Here is a 19150-nt window from a genome sequence, read left to right as displayed (position 1 = left end):
GATGTCACTTGCCCTCCAGCGGAGAGCTTGATTTGCTTGGTTAGCCCTGTCCAAAGCCAGAAGAAAATTAAAACTTAATGGATTGAGACTTGAAACTTAAAATTTCATTCCCCTACTCGCCAGTAATTCCACACCATATCAGCTGCACTCTGTGCCACTGCATTGAACCTCTCTTATTTATACTACTGAGATTCAGAAGATTCTAGTATGTGGCTGTTACAGAACCAGATTAGGCCAGAGTATAACTCTCCAGCTCCTCTTCACAATAGTGGCATGAGAATTTTATCTCCATCTATGATGATTTCATTCAGATGTTTAATCCATTTAGTGGAAATATTTTGAAATACATTTTTTTCTATCTTTATTATGTGTGCTTGAATAGTCACGTTCCTGTGTTTTTCAGCTCCTAGCCTTCTGATGAGTTGCCTACTAGTGATGGAGTGGGGGTAACTCTGAGGAAATTCCTGGCTTTTCAATTCAGCTGCTTAGCTATGTCATTCACAAATCAGATCAGAATTCACACAAACACAATGGATGACATTTCCACTAATAAATCTTGGGGTGTTAATAAAATGATTCTTAGTCACTTTGTTATGCTTGGAGCACATGGCTGTTCAATGGTCTGGACTGCAGCAAAATGTAAAGTATTGAAAATGTTATGTGTAGACAACAACAACTGAGAAATAAGAGAGTCAATTAGTTTAGCAAGTTTACATTTTAATAACATTTCAAACATCAACCATGATAAAAATGTAAGTTATTATATTGTACAAATAGCTTCATAAGGGAAAATCTTGTATCAAACTGAACTTTATCTTCTTCCTTTCGGTACTGTTACATTCCAGTGACAGATGAGGCAAACTGTTTATCTGAAGCTATGAGAGTCATAGAGATTTACAGCATGGAAACAGGCCCTTTGGCCTGACTTGTCCATGCTGCCCTGTTTTTACCCCTAAGCTAGTCCCAATTGCCCGCATTTGGCCCACATCCCTCTATAACAATCTTAGCCATGTAACTGAGAGGTTTCACAAACTAGAGAATTACAGAAAGCCTGGATTTACAAGTTATTCAATGTTTTTTAAAGAAAATAAAATACTTTTAAAATGCTGTTAAACACATTCTGAAAAATCTGTTGTGAAAATTCATACAAAATATAATTTTGGGAATATATAATAACAATTGGAAGAGTCAGAGATGTAGTTCTTGACTTCGTGCAACAGCAGAAAATGAGCAGCAATGAGTTGACAGCCTGTTTTACATCTCTCTGAATTTTTATTTCCAGTGACTTCAATGATTTTTAGATGGAAGAAATGTAAAATGGACTGCCAACTCACTTTAACTGGTTTTACACAATTGTACAGAGTCAAAATCCACCCTAGTGACACCTTTTTAGTTTGCATTAAGAGGTATTCAGGATTTCAATGAATCACTGAAAATTGCAATTTGATTGACAATCACAAACACTACGAAAAGGGAGAAAGGACTTAAGCTCTGACAATCTGGATTTAATGACTTTATACCAAGGGAGGTGTGTAGGTTCGACATGATTTAGTGCAGGAGATACACTTGACAGATTCAAGAATGAATCAAAGAGAGAGAGAGAGAAAAGGACCAAGAGGGCCAGGGACAGAGAGCTGAACTGCCTCACAATGATATTGTCTGATTCTACTCATTCCTATGTTCCTGTGACGGCATTCCCTTCAGTAACTCAGGAATGCTTGAGCTTTTCGTTAAAAATATTGTAACAGGATCTAAAAACAGCTCACAAATGATCCTGTCAGTAATGGAGAACTTTCATATTAAGTCAATGTCAAATCAAGCAAGAGTAAATGTGCAGATTTTTAAAACAAAATGGGTTATGCATGAGATTTTGTAATGATGTATATGTGCGCTGTACCATCAAATCCTAAGGATTTTTTTTGAAAATTGTATCTTAATATATTTCTTAGACATTGTTGGCACTTCTGTCACATTACCTGGTGCCACACACAGCATTATTCATTTTCAGAGATTCACATCTAACATTGCATTCAAGGCTATTATTCATTGTCCTATACTTTCAATCACTAACATATTCAGGCTTTGGGAAGACAGAAATGACTCTGCTTCTGAATCCTGTGTTACAGGTCACTTTCACCATACAGTGCAGTTGCAAATGAGACATAGTCAAGGGCTCCGGGTATGGCGTCAGGTCCTCTATATGGTGGCATGCTGGCTATGCAGTATTCAGCCTGTTCTGAGGGCAGCTCTCGACACAGTTCCTCAGCTAGAATGTAAGGCTGCACAAACAAGACAAGTGTGATTTTTCTTAATGTACTTGTTTAAAAAGAATAAATGCTTTGCAAAACCTATTAGGTTTAGAAATCTCTCATTTTCTCCCAAGCGTCACATATGATGAAAGTCCAGCTACCCCTTTGTCTCCCTAATGTTGCTGTGCATCAATGCCCAGCAACATGTTATCTTTTTAATGTGACTAAAAAGGCCAATGTGCTCTACCTCTTCCCTCCATATAGTGGGACAGTATTTGATTGAGGCGTGGAAAGTGGTTGGCTGCCATTTCCTTCACCAAAAAGTAATCCAGTAAAAGGAGACAGCATTTTAAACAGAAAATTAGTCAAAGATAATATTCCCAACTTGTATTGACTAAGGGGGAAGGCTGGAAAATTGGTTATGCTCCTGCTGATTGTTGGGGCTGTACCCTTGGTAAATCTGAGGAATTGTGAATTGTTGAGAAAACTATGTGATCAGTCTTGCTTAATGCGAAATTATTTATCATTTTCTTTATTCTTGTGAGGGAGGAGGAGATAGGAAAGGAGAGAATGAGAGATCACTTTCCAGGGACTGGAGGTTTAAATTATTTGATCAATAATCAGCTGGAAGAACTAGTTATTCATTATGGGGTGGCACAGTGGCTAACACTGCTGCCTCACAGCGCCAGGGACCTGGGTTCAATTCAGGCCTTGGGTGTCTGGCTGTCTGGAGTATGCACATTCTCCGTGTCTGCGTGGGTTTCCTCTGGGTGCTCCAGTTTCCTCCCGCAGTCCAAAGATGTATAGGTTAGATTGATTGGCTGCGCTGAATTGAAACTTAGTGTCCCAAGATGTGAAGGTTAGGGGTACTCAGAGTAAAACGTGGGATTACAGGGATTGGGTCTGGATGGGGTGCTCTGTCAATGAGTTGGTACAGCCCTAATGGGCTGAATGGCCTTCTTCAGCACTATAGGGATTCGTGCTATATATCATGCTATCTAAACAGCAAACTTCAAACAGATCTCACTTTATAATATGTACAAGGGTACTGTTGTACTGTCCATTTTGCTGTTTCTTATTTTAAGAGAATCGCAGAACTTACTTTATCTCCAGCAAGAATTCTGAAGGAAGCCACAACTTGTTCAGCCGTATCTGTGTCCGCAGTCTCCCGGGTCATGAAGGAGATAAAAGACTGGAAGGAAACTAAGCCAGTATTGTTTGGATCAACTAGGTTCATGATGCGAGCGAACTCAGCCTCACCCTGCAGAAAGAATTGCAAACTTGAAAGAATAAAGAGGAAGACAAAGGAGGTTCCAATAATGCAAAGCATTGATACCTTTCTCTGGTCATTCTCTCACTCGGATGTTGCAATGCTCCAATTTGCGAATGATTTGCATGCTTTTTGGATGCTTAATTTGATCAAAAGGTGATCAAGGGAGTGCAAAACTTGACAAATATGTCAGGACAAGTATGACCTACGCTAGTTGATGCCAGTAATGGTCACATCAGGGGTGGAATTTTCCCGTTCTGCCTGCCACAGGAACTGTAGCGAGCGGGGCTCAGACCATGCAAAGATCCATTGACTTTGGGTGGAATTTTCCGATCATGGGCTGAGGGCAGCCGGAAAATCCTAAATTGTAGGAAATGTATTTTATTCATAATAACAGAAACTTAGGTTTAAGCAGAATAGTGAGGGAGAAACTACTCCACTAGCAGGAAAATAGGTAACCACATTTGAAATAATTGTAGGATAAACTTGGCATAGTAGAGAAGATGAGGAAAATTTTTGTTTTACTGAACAGGCTGTTATAAACTGGAATGAATGGGTGGTTGATACACAGACAACAGCAACTTTCAAATGGGAATGGGATCTCTAATAGAGAAAAGAAAATTGCACAATTTTGGGGGGGGGGGGGGGGAAGCAGAAAAATGGGATGAATTGGTAACTATTGGACAGCTAGCACAGACACAATAGGCCAACTGACCACTCACTGCTGTAACATTCTATGACAGTCAATTGTTGGTTCACTTCCAACTTGCAAACTTGCATCTATATAGTGTTGAATTTATTAGTTCAGGTAATGAATTCAAGTGAATTGTAATCCCAGAATTAATTGCAATCTCAGATATATTAAACATGAATCAATCATACCAAATCAAAGCCCATGGAGATAAGGCAAGCTCTGAGATCATCTGGCTCCATTGCCCCATTCTTCTTCTATTGAGCAGAACAGCAAGTGAAAGGAACAGATGAAAGATTGAGAGGGTTTCCAGTAAGCAGATCAATAGCGGACAGCCCCCAGATCCCATGGTCCATGGTTGGCGAAGTAGGACATCAGCAAGGAGTCAGAGTCAGAATAATCAAAGCGGTTCCAGAGAAGGCAGGAGGAATGCAGGCCAAAAGCAGCATCATTGTTGTGAGCAAGAAGAGAGCGACTAACACACAGATAAAATCAGACAAACAGGAAAAAGGCGACCAGGGAACAAACATGAAGCCAAGGAGGAAAAAAATGTTGACAGACCAAAAAAAATGGACAACATTGCAGTTTTGAAAAGGAAAAAAAAAGAGAAATTTAGCACAGTTTTACTTGCATAAAGAAAATAAATAAAACACAGTCCAATTAGTACCTGTTTATCATTTCCAATATGTCCAAGGCTGATGAGGCAGGCTTTGAAATCCGTTGGTGGAAGTTTGCCAGAACCATCCTAGTATTGCACAGAGGTTAGTTGCGGCATGCACTCTCTATGTATTGTTAATTACAATATATGTCAATCAAGCAAGACTCAAACTATAAATCATTCACTTAAGGCTAATGAGGATATCAGGACTCAGTTCTTATTAATGATCACTCATACCAAGCACTTTCATAATGTCTGTCGATTGAAAATGTTAATTGTGTTTGCATCCTACCTAACCCATATATTTTCTAGATTCAAATGTGCTGTACTGTATACTGTAATAATTATACAGTAAAAGTACAAATACATTACAGAAAACCAAAGCAGGAACACTGCTAATTACAATCATTTTAATTAAAACTGACAGTTTTAGGTACTTTGCTATATATGCCTTAGACTTAAAAATGAATGTTCACAAATACAGATTCATAGAAAGAGTGACAAACTTGATTTCTGCACAGGATCTTCCCAGCTTTTCCAGGAATACACCTTGTTTACACCGGCATTTAAAATTCCAGTAGCATAGACATTGATGACAAATTACACCCGTAAGAGCTGCAGTAAACATAGGAAAAGAACTTAGCCCCTTGACCCTTCTTCCATTCAATATCATGACCAATCTCTGACATAACTCCAAATAAACCCATCCCCAGCCCCCTCCACTGCATTTGCCCCATTTCCTTTCATAGCTTTGCTCAACAAAAGTCTAGCGATCTCAGATTAACAATAGCCCCTGCATCAACTTAACATTGTAAAAAGTCTGACAACACCAGGTTTAAGTCCAACCGATTTATTTGATATTAAACTGACTAGCTTTCGAGGCTACCCCCTTCGTCAGGTGAATGGAGAGTTCTGGCCTCAGACAGAGCATATAAAGCACAGACAGTTTAACATTTGCAGAAAAGAATTCCAAACTTCCTCCACCTTTGCATATAAAGGTGCATCCTAACTTCTCCCCTTGAAAAAAATGACTCTAAACTTTAGGCTATGTCCCCATGTCCTGGATTCCCTGACCAGCAGAAATAGCACCTGTAATGAAGGGTCATCCAGACTCGAAACATTGGCTCTATTCTCTCTCCACAGATATTGTCAGACCAGCTGAGATTTTCCAGCATTTTCTGTTTTTGCTTCAGGTTTCAGCATCCACAGTATTTTATTTTATTGTGGCAGAAATAGTTTCTCACTCTCTACCCTTGTTGGTTCCCCTTAATAGCTTGAAAACTTTGATCAAATGGTTCCACGATGTTCTAAATTCCAGGCAATTCAACCCTTTAGTGTAATCATCTGTGTAATTTAATTTCACTCTGACTCTCTCCAGTTGAATTCTGGTCTCTTTCAGGTCATCTAAAAGGGCCGAACCCTTCAATATTGTTGGGTAATTAATTTAAGAAGGGGATCAATTACCCTGTCTGAAAGTCTTAGCTCTATTGGAGCTAAAGACTATACTTTTTTCTTTGACTCTGTTGGGTTTTTGGGATCTTAGGCAAAGCAGTTTTGCTCTGCTCTAATCTTTGAAGGTAGGTCAGGCAAATGCACTGGCACAAGCCATGCAAATCACACTCCATTTCCTGACTCGGATGGAAATTCTGGCCTTTGGAATTGGTGGAAGGGCTTGTGTTGCACTTACATCAGTGTAATGGACCCTCTCTGTCCATGAGGAACTTGGAGGCACTAGAAATTTAACACAATGGAAGAGGTTATTCAGCTCATCATGCTTCTCCCAGCCCTTAGACAAATCCATTCTCTTTGTTCCATTTTCCTATTGTTTCCCCAGAAGGTCTAACTTCTATTTATTTTTTAAGATATAGATTACACTTTCACACAAACATGGCTTTAAAAGAAAACCAAGCAAATATTAGTAGGCCACATCAATTTAGAATACCTTCAACTGTGGAATGTTAGTACAATAAAGCCACACAGAAGCCACTACGTTATTAGTGGCAACACCATTATGTTCAGGGTTTTATCAGAACAGACTGGTGTGTGAAATTCAAGTTTGTAATTATTCATCTTAAGGTGTTAGCTGGTTTAGTTGCAAATACTTAACAGAATATTTTAAAGTGGCTTCAAACAGTTTCAGAGCTTGAAATTACTAAGTAAGCAAAGCTAACCATATGAATAGAAAAATTAGGAATTAACATACTCCAGTGATCTTCACCAATTCTGCTTTACATCACAGAAAATGTAAAATTTTGTTTTCAACTGATGGTGTCAATAAATGTTCAACCTGATAAGGGCATATCAGAGCTCAGAAGGCTAATAAGATGCATTGTCTCTCTGAAAACATCAGGACTGGTCAGTAAGCTTACAGCAAATACAATGTTGAGTGAATTTCCACTGCCATTCTCCTGCTTATCCACCATAACTTTGGTGGAAGAACTACAGAATACCTTGGAAAAACATCACTTCATAGAGGAAGCAAAAGAGACAGTCAAGGCATCGTAAGATGTAAATGTCTAATTCCAATAGATGCTTAACGTTGTTATATTTAACAAAAAAACACGCTTGATAAAAGGAACACTGTACCCTGTCAAAGTGGCTGAATGAAGACCGAAATTCATTCATTTGTTGTTGGGTGATTCCTTTAGCATCTCTGGTTAGAATCTGGGTCTCAATTTCATTCATAGTCCTGGCAATTGTAGTAAGAAGCATTTCCCAGCCAACCCGGATGTGCTATTAAAATCAGTTTTTAAGAAAGGAAACAAATTAAAATATTGCCACAGTAACATGGGATATAAATAAACCTCAATGAATAGCTTGGGTGAACTTTTTCAGGTTACAAGTCTACATGGTACAAGACTCTTATATGTTGGAATTACATTTTGCACCATGTCACATGAAATTCACTTTAATGGTTGTTTTGTTACAGCATGAAATAGACAGCAATGACCACTCTACTCCTCTGGCAACAATGGCCAGTTCCCAGGTAATAGTAAGGATGGAGTTCATATACCTCTTATGCTTATTTATCATTTCTCTCCAATGGGTTGGAAGATCTAACATGCCCTTAATTCTCCCCATAAATACGGGACTTGATGTGGAATCAGCATTGGTACAAAATGTTTCTCTCAAACGATTGCAAATCCAAAATATTTAAGTTGCCCGAAAAGAAAAACAATGGTAGGCTTGGCATTGTACGAAAATCCCCCAATAAAACTGTTTTTAAAGAAGAAACTAATGTAAACATTTTTAAGAACTTGTGTTCCATTGGATCCAGAGACTGCCCCTTATTTTTGTCCAATTACCCTTCTACTTCATGCCCACTTCTGTCGACAAGACACAAAGTTGGAGAATTCAGGCCTCTGTTAGTGTCAAAATATTGTCTGGGCAAAGTAATGGGCAACCTGAAATGGGCTTGCCCATGAAGCACTTAAGATATAACATGTGTCATTTGTAGCTTATTCATTCCTATTAAAATCACACAAAAAGGCACAACCTCCAATATAACATTCATCCAATACCTCCATGGTATAATTGGTGTGCTTATTGTCAAAGATGAGGGCCTCTTGGATAAGCTGATGATCTCCTTCCAATTTATCAACATTTGGTTTGTAGTGAATGATGACCTCCTCTAACTGTTTCAGCTGGTTCATCTGATCTTCCAGACTTCCACTCATTTCGACAGAACTTTGAGCTATTTCCTGTATTTAAATTCTAAGAGTTACAATAACATTCAGTCTTCAAAGAGCAATACAAGATTATTCAGGATAGCTTTTTGACCACCCCCCTCCGCAACATTGAGCTATTCTACTTTGCATCCTAACTGCCAGTTACCATTGAATGTAGAGGTGTAAGTCCAGCCTACACAGATTTAGACGGTGACCTGATGCTTGAATAAATAATGGAATGGGTGCAAATCATTGTGGGACCCCAAATACACTCAGGAGATGTAACTTAACGAACAACTTGAAAGTTCTTGGATGCCTTGTCTTAATCCCAACATTGATTACGGTATGAACAAAAGCAGAGATTTCAGTGTGTTCATGAAATCTATTCACAACTGACTGGCAAATGCACATCCATCTACCTCAATTGATTCCCATAATAGTTTCAACGTAATGCTTTTCTTCACAAAAAGTTCATACATTTTCCGGCTATCCACTGGATATGGGAATGATAGTAGTTTGAACTTTTAACACACTGATCATTTAGAAAAAAAACTATATCATACTGCTGGATCAGTTGATTGGATTAGTTAAGAATGAAGCAGTTAAGTTGGGCAAGTGGCCTTCTGGTGGAGTGGGGACTCAATGTTAAAATGGAGGCACGGGCTTGATGGGCCGAAGGGCCTGTTTCCCAGGCTGTTTTGTTCTTTGTTCTTCATTTGGCTGCATCTTGTGAACGTGTGACTGTCCCATAAGAAAAACAATATACGCTTCTTAGAAGGATGTCTTTACGTGTGTGGAAGAGAAAAGGAAAATGCCAAGCAGAATGGAGAGAAGGAAGAACGTGATTCAACAGACAGGTGCATCATGCAGCTAAAAGCATTGTCCAAGGTTTGGCTTTTTATGAGGTTTTTGAAGAGATTGAGGGACACAGTAAGAAAAAGAGATTTAGGAAGGGAGCAGATGTCAGTGTTGGAGCAAAAAGGGGAACGGACAACTGGCATCAGAGGAGCAGCACAGTGGTCAGCACTGCTGCCTCATAGTGCCAGGAACCGGGGTTTGATTCCTGGCTTGGGTCACTGTCTGTGTGGAGTTTGCACATTCTCGCTGTGTCTGCGTGGGTTTCCTCCAGGTGCTCTAGTTTCCTCCCACAGTCTGAAAGACATGCTGGTTAGGTGCATTGACCTGAACAGGTGCCAGAATGCGGCAACTAGGGGGATTTCACAGTAACTTCATTGCAGTGTTAATGTAAGCCTTACCTGTGGCTAATAAATAAACATTACTTGTTATTTTACTTCATTTGGAAGTTAGGATACTTTAAAACAGTTTTACTGGAATACACAGAGCCAGCAAACCTTCTCAAGGTTGGGCAAACTCTGACTATGCTTTTCAATACTCAGAATAACTCATTCGCTGGTTTGGTGTCAAATTATTTCTTTGTACCTGAGATGTTTTTTCTACATTTAAGAATGTCACGTAAATGCAAGCGGCTACTTTTGAACACAACACATACTTTCAGGTAGAAAAGTCACATTTAGCGCTTGTTTAAACCTAAGGGCCAGAATTCTTATCTTACTTCCATCTTACGCTGGATCCAAGGTCCAATGATGTTTGCCTGGCTGGCAAACTGGCGGCGCAGACGTTCATTTGAGTTTTGCCGCACAAGCTCCTCTTGCAGGGCCGCGTCTCTCTGAGGAACCAATTGCTTCATCTGCCATTAAAAACAATTTGATTTTAATGCAAAAATATATTGAGCCAATTCATCCATTCATTAAAATTGCCTTCGTCACATGCTTGGTTCTCAAATATTACCTATCATTGAAGATGGCAGAAGAGAACACTAGAAATCCATACTCATTGCATGTATGGTTTCAATATTAAATCTGAATGAGTTAAATGTTGAATGCAGAGAATGTTGTTTAATCAACATCAACAACCAAATAATGCAATGGGGATGACTAATCAAAGTAACAGCTCTCCATAAATTTTAGTGTCCTGTAAGAGATTCTGTGGAGAGAACTAATGAGCAGTCAGATATTCTCAGTGTAAACTTTATTCCCAGTACTAAAATCAATTAAGAATCATCACCCAACAGATGCTGACATAAGGAAATAAATGTTGCCAATCTGACGTAAAACCAGAAGATGCTAAAAATCTGTCAGTACCAAGAAAAAATAAATCGGTGGATAAAAGCAAATCTGGACTACAGCTCTTTGCACCCTCCATCCTGTAAGGACTCCAGCCCTTTTCCCCTTTTTTGCAATTTTACCTCTCTCCCACCCATCTCCCCTCTCCCTCCACATTTTCATCTGTCACAGCTTACCCTCTGATTTCAGCTTCTCTGCTGTTTCACAACCTCTATTCTCTTTATAGACTGCCAATAGCACCTCTTAGCCTTCCCCCTTATCTTTGTGGCAACAATTCACATTTCATCCCCTCACACTCCTGTATAAGTATCTCCCACTTTCTATGTCTTTTAGCTTTGACAATGGGTCATCTGGAATCGAAACATCAGCTTTTTTCTCTCCTTACTGATGCTGCCAGACCTGCTGAGATTTTCCAGCATTTTCTCTTTTGGAAAAGGAAATCAATGTTGGTCTAGACCTTTTGTTAGAAGAAAAACTCACAATAGCATGTTTTGGCTATGATCCTACAACCAAAATATTAACATCTTTCAGTTTTTAATGAAAATGTTATATATTTTCTTCACTTCCTGTTCATATTTAAGACCAGAGTTGATCCTTTGTGAGAATAGTTTGCATGGTGATACCTTGTCCCATTTGGCACTGATCTCTTCACGTGATACCATGCTGTAAGGATTTGACACAGTGCACAAGATGCTATAGGTCTGAGTAATCTTCTGGACTTCATTAAGGATGCCCATGATGGCCTGCCTCTCACTGTCCGCTTCCGGCAGAGTGGCTTTGAATTGTTCATGGGCAGCTATTAAACTCTAGAGAGAGGGCAAAAAAAAAGCATTATACTTAATTTATGTTGTGTGTTTTAAAGTCATAATAAAATATCATTTGCGCCAACCTGCAATTACAATAAAATGACCTTTATTTATTTCTCATAGAATCCTACATTCAGGAGGCCACCACTTGGCTCATTGTGTCTGCATCGACCACAATCCCACCCAAGCCTTATCCCCATAACACCATGTATTACCCTAGATAGTCCTTCTGACACTAAGAGGCAATTTAGAATTGCCAATCCACCTAACTTGTGCATCTTTGGACTGTGGGAGGAAACTGGAGCACACAGAGGAAACCCACGCTGACATGGGGGCAAAGTGCAGACTCCACACTGACAGTGACCCAAGCTGGGAATTGAACACGGTTCCCTGGTGCTGTGAGGCAGCAGTGCTAACCACTGTGCCGCTCTAAACTGTTTTGTAACTGTTAACTAGTTTAGTATGATTCAATAAATAGATTTCCTTTTATAAAGTCAACAGGTTCGTCATTAATAAACGTTACAAATGTTTTGTGGTTAACAGCAAACAAAAATTCACTTGTGATATGGTGGCACAGTGGTTAGCACTGCTGCTGACAGGGCCCGGGACCCAGGTTCAATTCTGACCTCGGTTGCAGTCTGTATGGAGTTTTCACATTCTCCCCGTGTCTGTGTGGGTTTTTTCCGGGTTTCCTCCGACACTCCAAAGATGTGCGGGTTAGGTTAATTGGTCATGCTAAATTGACCGTCAGGGGGATTAGCAGGGTATATGAGGGTAATGGAAATAGGGCCTGGGTGGGATTGTGGTCAGTACAGACTCTATGGGCCGAATGACCTCCTTTGTACTGTAGGAATTCTATGAATACATGCATAAATATTTCAGACTACCACATTGTGAATAAGGTGCTACCCATTAACGATCCTTGTAAATCACTGAAGTAATTTCATTGGAACACTGATGCTAGATATCTTGTCTACTCATTCAAAGACTTCTTTCAAAGCCAGGAAACAACCTTAGGAAGCAAACCTCAAGAGCTCATGCAAGTTTAACATGAAACATTTTACTTTAAAAGAAGATGGAATGGATTCAAAAATCCTGTGGGTTATTTTAGAATTTTGATTACGCAGTCTAAATTAAAATTGTTGGCTTTAATTTAGTAACGTGAAGCTGTATTTTTAAACTTTACATTTTAAGATCCCACGCACAGGCAGTAATTCCATGGGTTGGATTACGTACAGGCAGCTGAACTCTCATGCCAGAGCCAAAAGTGGGAGGTGACCTCCGCTTTGGTCAGTAGTGGGGCTTGAATCATAGAATCACAGAATCCCTACAGCGCAGAAGGAGGCCATATGGCCCATTGCGCCTGCACCAACAACAATCCCACACAAGCCGTACCCCCGTAGCCCCACGTATTTACCCTGCTAATCTCCCTGACACTAAGGAGCAATTTAGCATGGCCAATCAACCTAACCCACATGTCTTTCTGAGGAGGCATATTTCCTGTGGTGGCCATTTAAATCATTTCCATGCCAATTAAAGGCGGCTCTCTGCCTCCCGAAGTGGCTGGGCCAGAGGACCCAACACCTCAGCAGTGCCACCACTAGTGTTGGCTATTACTGAGGCTGCAGCTGCAAGGAGAGGATAATGTTGCAAATGCTGTGACAACTGGATTAAATCTCTAGTTGCGATTGAGAACAGCTGATGCTAATTGGGAAGAGGTTGGGGCCTATATAAGAACCAATTTCCACTTATGGGAGAAAAAATTCTGTGGAAGGAAAAAGCAGTCTGCATTTAGGTTAATTCACAAACCCCAGTATAACATATACTGAAGACAGATTGACTCCAGCTTCTTCCTTTGCTAGATGCACGCTTGGCACAATAACAGTAAGAGAGGTAGAAGGATGCTGAGGCCAAGCTGGTAGGCCTGTCGATCAGTGTGGGTGGCTGGGGAGTGATCATTATTCTGCGGTTTCCACGGGAATGGAGTGGCTACATAGCTTCTGTGAGAAGTTCTCTGGAACTTGCCAGGTGTCTCTGATGGCCTCCTTATGTGAGGCAGGGCCCCATGACGTGAGCAAAATGGTTATGGAGGCAGGAAGTTGGCCACTGAAGTGGCTCACTTGGATTCCTGCCATTTTGTCAGCCTTTCCACCTCCCAAATTGCCACCAAACAGCTGGCAAAACTTCAGCTTTTATTACAACATAAAGTCTTGCAATGAGAGTGAATTATCGTGCTTGATCAAAACCAACATAATTTACTTTCAAAGCAAGTGTACTGTACCTGAATTTCTTCAATACTGTGGACAATAAACATGTCTTGTAGATCTTCCATTGCTCCTTCCAGCCAGTTGTTAAAAGGAGCAGCCCTTTTAGCAAACTCCAAGAAGAGCTGATCAATGGTTTCCCGTAATTTCTCCGCCCTCTGAAAGTTTAATCAATTGGAAAGACAAGGAATATTTACTTCAGTGCCATGAAAGGATTGCAAAGTTTAGGTATCATTAGTTGTGGGAAACATACTTCTTATAACAAACCACCGACCTACAACGGGCTGATTCCGGGGACTGCGGGATGGAATGTGTGAGGAGAGATTGACTGGGCCAGGGTTGTTTTTGCTGGAGTTCAGACAAATGAGGGGGGAATCTCAGAGCGACTTATAAAATTCTAACAGGACTAGACAGGGTAGCTGCAGGGAGGATGTTCCCAATGGCAGGGGGGCCCAGAACCAGGGGTCACAGTCTAAGGATACACGGTAGACCATTTAGGACAGAGGTGAGGAGACATTTCTTCACCCAAAGAGTAGGGAGCCTGTGGAATTTATTACTACAGGAAGTAGTTGATGCCAAAATATTGAAAGTATTCAAGAGGAGGCTAGATAGAGCACTTGGGGCGAACAGGATCAAAGATTATGGGGAGAAAGCAGGATTAGGCTATTAGGTTGGATGGTCAGCCTTGATCATGACGAATTGCAGAGCAGGCTCGAAAGGTCGAATGGCCTTCTCCTGTTCCTATCTGCTATATTCCTAACATCTGGTGTGCTGTGCTGGTGCTCCATGGAGTAGCTTACCCTTTGCAGGACTAAATTTCAGGTCCTGATACTGGTGGGGTGCAGGACGGAGAAAAGATTGGGTGAGGGCAATCAATTGATGTTGCACACAACCTAATGGAGGGGCTTGAGAATAGCATTGATAGGGATCTTGCTCACTTATCTAACAGGCCTGCAAGCTTGCATCAAATGTGAGAGAAAATGGGAATTGTAGTGTGTGTATTTTCACTGTGATAATGATGTATTCTTAAAAAAAAACAGCATTATGGCACACACTTCATATACGGGCATTCAAACCATCGGAGATAATGATATTATTCTTTATGCCTCACTACTACGTGCAGAAGCCATTTTAATCTGCTTTTGAAATCTATTTTCCTTTATCTTGAATGTGGTCCAACAACCTATAATATTGCCCCTACATACAACATGAAGGCCGCTCCCTGTCATGCTCTCAGTATATTTAAATCTTGTTCAGCTTTGGGAACGAGAAATTTATGAATTACTGACTGAAGGCTCATAAAATGGCTCCTCAAATTTGAGGAGTTATTGCAAGGCCATTACCTTCTTATTTCTCTGTCCTAATTACTCACACCACTGCGTGAAACAAGTCACTGCAATAGGGAGATAAACCTAGCAACTGACACAAGATACAGAAACATAGGAGCAGGAGGAGGCCATTCGGCCCTTAGAATCTGCTCCGCCATTCATTACGGTCATGGCTGATCAGCCAACTCAATACCCTAATCCTACTTTTTCCCCCATAACTTTTGATCCTAAGCTATACCAAGCGGCCTCTTGAATACATAAGACAACTAAGCTGCATTAAAAACTAAATCTATTCTGCTGTAATTTTTGTACACCTTGATTCTGCACTTCAAAAGGCTGCATTTTACAAATACGTAACATAATTGGGGAATCACATGAATAAAAGCTAGAGGTACAGTTTATTTCTGTAACAGAGCCACTATGTGGTGAACTGAGGCAACTGCACAGACACAAATACCAACTTTAGCGACTGCAGCCATCCCAGAACTTCTAACACCAAGATTCCCAGTTACTTAAAATACACCCTTCCATTGAGATAATAAAAGCCCCTCAAAATGACATGTCCTTTTTGTAGAACTTCTTGCCAACACGTAAACAGGAAACGTGAATTCTTCTGTGTTTGCACAATGTTAAAAGAAACCCAGTGTCAGACAAGATAATTAATTAAAACAGAGTAATTCACTTGGAGCAGCACGGTGGCACAGTGGTTAGCACTGCTGCCTCACAGGGCCAGGGACACGGGTTCAATCCCTGGCTCGTGTCACAGTCTGTGTGGAGTCTGCACATTCTCCCCATCTCTGTGTGGGTTTCCTTTGGGTGCTCCAGTTTCCCCCCACAGTCCGAAAGTTGTGCTGGTTAGGTGCTTTGGCCATGCTAAATTCTCCCTGTACTCGACTAGGCACCGGAGTGCGGCGACTAGGGGATTTTCACAGTAACTACATTGCAGTGTTAATGTAAGCCTACTTGTGACTAATAAATAAACTTTAACTTCTATTACGTGGACAATGTAACATCCATCAGTTCCATCAAGGTTGTTCTTTACACTGGAGGAAAGACATTAAAAGAACACACGAAACCTCTCGAATAGATCAGTGTGATGATCCAGTGCGTGACTGGTCCAGGAAGATCCCAGATCCTTCTCCAGTTGCTTGATCTCAGCTCACTGGACCACAATTCAATTGGTCTCAGTGGCCCACAGTTAGGAAGTGGGAAGGAAATGTAAAGACTTATGCTCCCTGCTGGAATTACATACGAATAACCATCCCAGCAGACCAATACTTTCCAATAACCTTATGGTACTCATCATAGAATCTCTATAGTGCAGAAGGAGGCCTTTTGGCCCATTGAGCCTGCACCAACAACAATCCCAGGCCCTATCCCCATAACGCTACGTATTTACCCCATTAATCCCCCTAACCTACACATACTGCACACTCCGGGTTAACTTAGCACAGCCAATCAACCCAACCTGCACATCTTTGGAATGTGGAAGGAAACCAGAGCACCCGATGACAACCCATGCAGACATGGGGAGAACATGCAAACTCCACACAGTCACCCGCGGCTGGAATCGAACCTGGATCCCTGATGCTGTGAGGCAGCAGTGCTAACCACTGTGCCACTCACTGTATTACCTTGTTACCCACTGTGCTGCCCACTCATTACTGAAGATCTTTCATAATCACGAGCATTTGGGGGTAACACTGGAAATTGCCCAATGCCTTTGAAGTATAAGCTACCCAATAAGAATTTAACACATTTAGGATTGGAGGATGACAAAAAGGGAGAAAATGAAAAATAGAACATTTCATATTCTGGACAATACCTGGCATTTGTACAGTGAAATACAATTACAATGAATTTCTTACAGAAATCAATGACATCGTTCTAATTAAATAGTTTTTTTTTAGAAATTTTCAAGTCATTAATATTGCACTTAAATGCCTGAAATAAGGTGTAATGTCACTCACAGGTCATGTACTTTTTTACTAATAGTGATCCATATTGTGCAATGATTAAGACTATGAATCATAGAAGCACAGAATCCCTACAGTGCAGAAGGAGGCCATTTGGCCTTTTGAGCCTGTACTGACCATCATCCCACCCAGGTTTTATTCCTGTAAGCCTGCTAATTTACCCTGCTAATTCCCCTGAAACTCAAATCAACAACATGGCCATTCAACATAACCTGCACTTTTTTGGACTGTAAGAGGAAACCCACGCAAACAGTGGGGAGAAAGTACAAATTTCACACAAGCAGTGACCCGAGGCCGGAAATGACCTGCGTCCCTGGCGCTATGAGGCAGCAGTGCTAACCACTGTGCCACCCATGCAAAATAGGTAGTATTGCATCAGCAACCTGAGGCACATCCCATCCCATATTCCTTTTGACTGATTTCAGCAGTGTGCAATGTGATACCAATCATTCCGCAAAATCAAATCTCACCTAATATCTTCACAGCATCTTCTCCAAAGATGTGCAGGTTAAGTGGATTGGCCGTGCTAAATTAACCCAATGTCAGGGGGTTAGCAGGGTAAATATGAAGGGTTGCGGGAATAGGGCCTGGGTGGGATTGTGGTCAGTGCAGACTCAATGGGCCGAACAGCCTCCTTCCGCACTGTAGGGATTCTGTAAGCATCTAAAAGGCTGTGCATCTTGGCACAAAACAATAATGGCTGTGCTTAGATTTTACATCAATTCTGGATTAAATTGTGCCAAGCTGGTGATGAAGGGCCTATATCAGTACATATGCCTCCAGCCTGATGATTCCTTAACCTGTAATATCAGCTGCATGGATTCAGTAAATTCATTTTATGATGTAGAAGTTGTGCAATTTGTTTGCAGATATAAAACTATCAAATATGCATCAAGTACAGTGACACACAGGGCAGCATGGTGTCTCACACCCAGACCAGGCACCCGGGTTCAATTCCGGCCTCAGGTGGCTATCTGTATGGAGTTTGCATGTTCTCATGTATCTGTGTGGGTTTCCTCCGGATGTTCCAGCTTCCTCCCACACTGCAAAGATGTGCAGAATAGATTAATTAGCCATACTAAATTGTTCCTTAGAATCAGGGGGATTTGCAAGGTAAATACGTGTGGTGATGGGGATAGGGTGGGATTGTTGGCAGTGCAGGCTCGATGGGCTGAATGGCTCCTTCTACACTGTATGTATGAAAAAAAAGTACAAGTGTTAGTCCTGTCCCGATATACAGGATATGATATAGACAGGCGATTCAGAGCTATCCTTTATTCAGTTAGAAATTATTCAAATATATCTCACCTCTAAAGCCTCTCTCCGTTTCTGTGTGAGAGTTCCAAAATTGTCCCACTGATCACAGATTTTCTGGCATCTTGCATTTACTTCAACAGCATTGTAATAATTCAATTCACTTTAAAAAAGTCAACAAAATCATTGAATTGTTATTCATTTCTGGGATTAATGTATTTGTAACAAAGCAATTAGTTCTCAATCTGTTGTCATATTCTGTAACAGCTGAATGGTTATAGCAGTAAAGTCTATATTTAGTGTCCAATCTCATTTCCTACTTTACAGTCACTTAAACCATAAGCTTCTTTAATTTTGTTGGTCATTTTAAATATACTCTCCTCAAAGAAGTCCCACATTGATCTCAAAATCAACAAAAGACTGAAATGAAAGATGACCTTGGATCCTCAGGGAACCCTCGGTGATAGTAATACCATTGAATATCAAGGGGCGAGGATTAGATTCTTGTTGGTCATTGTCTGGCATTTGTGGACACGAATGTCGCTCATCATTTGTCGGCGCAAACATAGACATTGTCCGGATCTTGTTGCATTTGGACAAGAACTGCTTCAGCATCTGAGGAGTCGTGAATGGTGCTGAAAGTTGTGCAATCATCAATGAACATCCCTACTTCTGACCTTTCGATGGAAGGAAGGTCAGAAAGGTGGATGCAAATGCAGGCAACTTCAAAAGAGCTAGGTGCTTTTTAATTCCGCTTTTATGTAGACATCACAGTTAGAAACAATGGGAATACTTGAGATACAGTCAAGCATGAAGGGAAAGGTAAATAAACATAGCCGACT

The 19150-nt window shown here is 40.7% G+C and overlaps 1 protein-coding gene across 3 annotated transcripts in view; it reads right to left on the bottom strand.

The window, feature by feature from the left end:
• Positions 1 to 696: 696 nt before the first annotated feature.
• The window catches only part of LOC145351076 (alpha-actinin-2-like), a 97656-nt gene continuing 79202 nt past the window's right edge, over positions 697 to 19150 (bottom strand). Inside the window, exons 13-22 of one of the 3 annotated variants that reach the window (XM_080200684.1) lie at positions 18363 to 18471; positions 13768 to 13908; positions 11304 to 11486; positions 10110 to 10244; positions 8390 to 8569; positions 7455 to 7601; positions 4878 to 4955; positions 4402 to 4467; positions 3352 to 3510; positions 697 to 2279 (exon numbers count right to left, since the gene is read on the bottom strand). In XM_080200684.1, coding sequence (XP_080056810.1) covers positions 2121 to 2279; positions 3352 to 3510; positions 4402 to 4467; positions 4878 to 4955; positions 7455 to 7601; positions 8390 to 8569; positions 10110 to 10244; positions 11304 to 11486; positions 13768 to 13908; positions 18363 to 18471 — 1357 coding nt within the window. In that variant the 3' untranslated portion in view covers positions 697 to 2120. Of the gene's footprint in view, positions 2280 to 3351; positions 3511 to 4401; positions 4468 to 4501; positions 4686 to 4877; positions 4956 to 7454; positions 7602 to 8389; positions 8570 to 10109; positions 10245 to 11303; positions 11487 to 13767; positions 13909 to 18362; positions 18472 to 19150 lie in introns of those variants that run through there. The other 2 variants (XM_080200682.1, XM_080200683.1) reach the window with 2 other exon arrangements.

This window comes from Carcharhinus amblyrhynchos, chromosome 12 (genome assembly GCF_965287045.1).
Source record: "Carcharhinus amblyrhynchos chromosome 12, sCarAmb.v2.hapA, whole genome shotgun sequence".
Lineage (NCBI taxonomy): Eukaryota > Metazoa > Chordata > Chondrichthyes > Carcharhiniformes > Carcharhinidae > Carcharhinus > Carcharhinus amblyrhynchos.
Note: the sequence above shows the minus strand (reverse complement) of the source record. Positions and strands in the feature narration are given on the sequence as shown.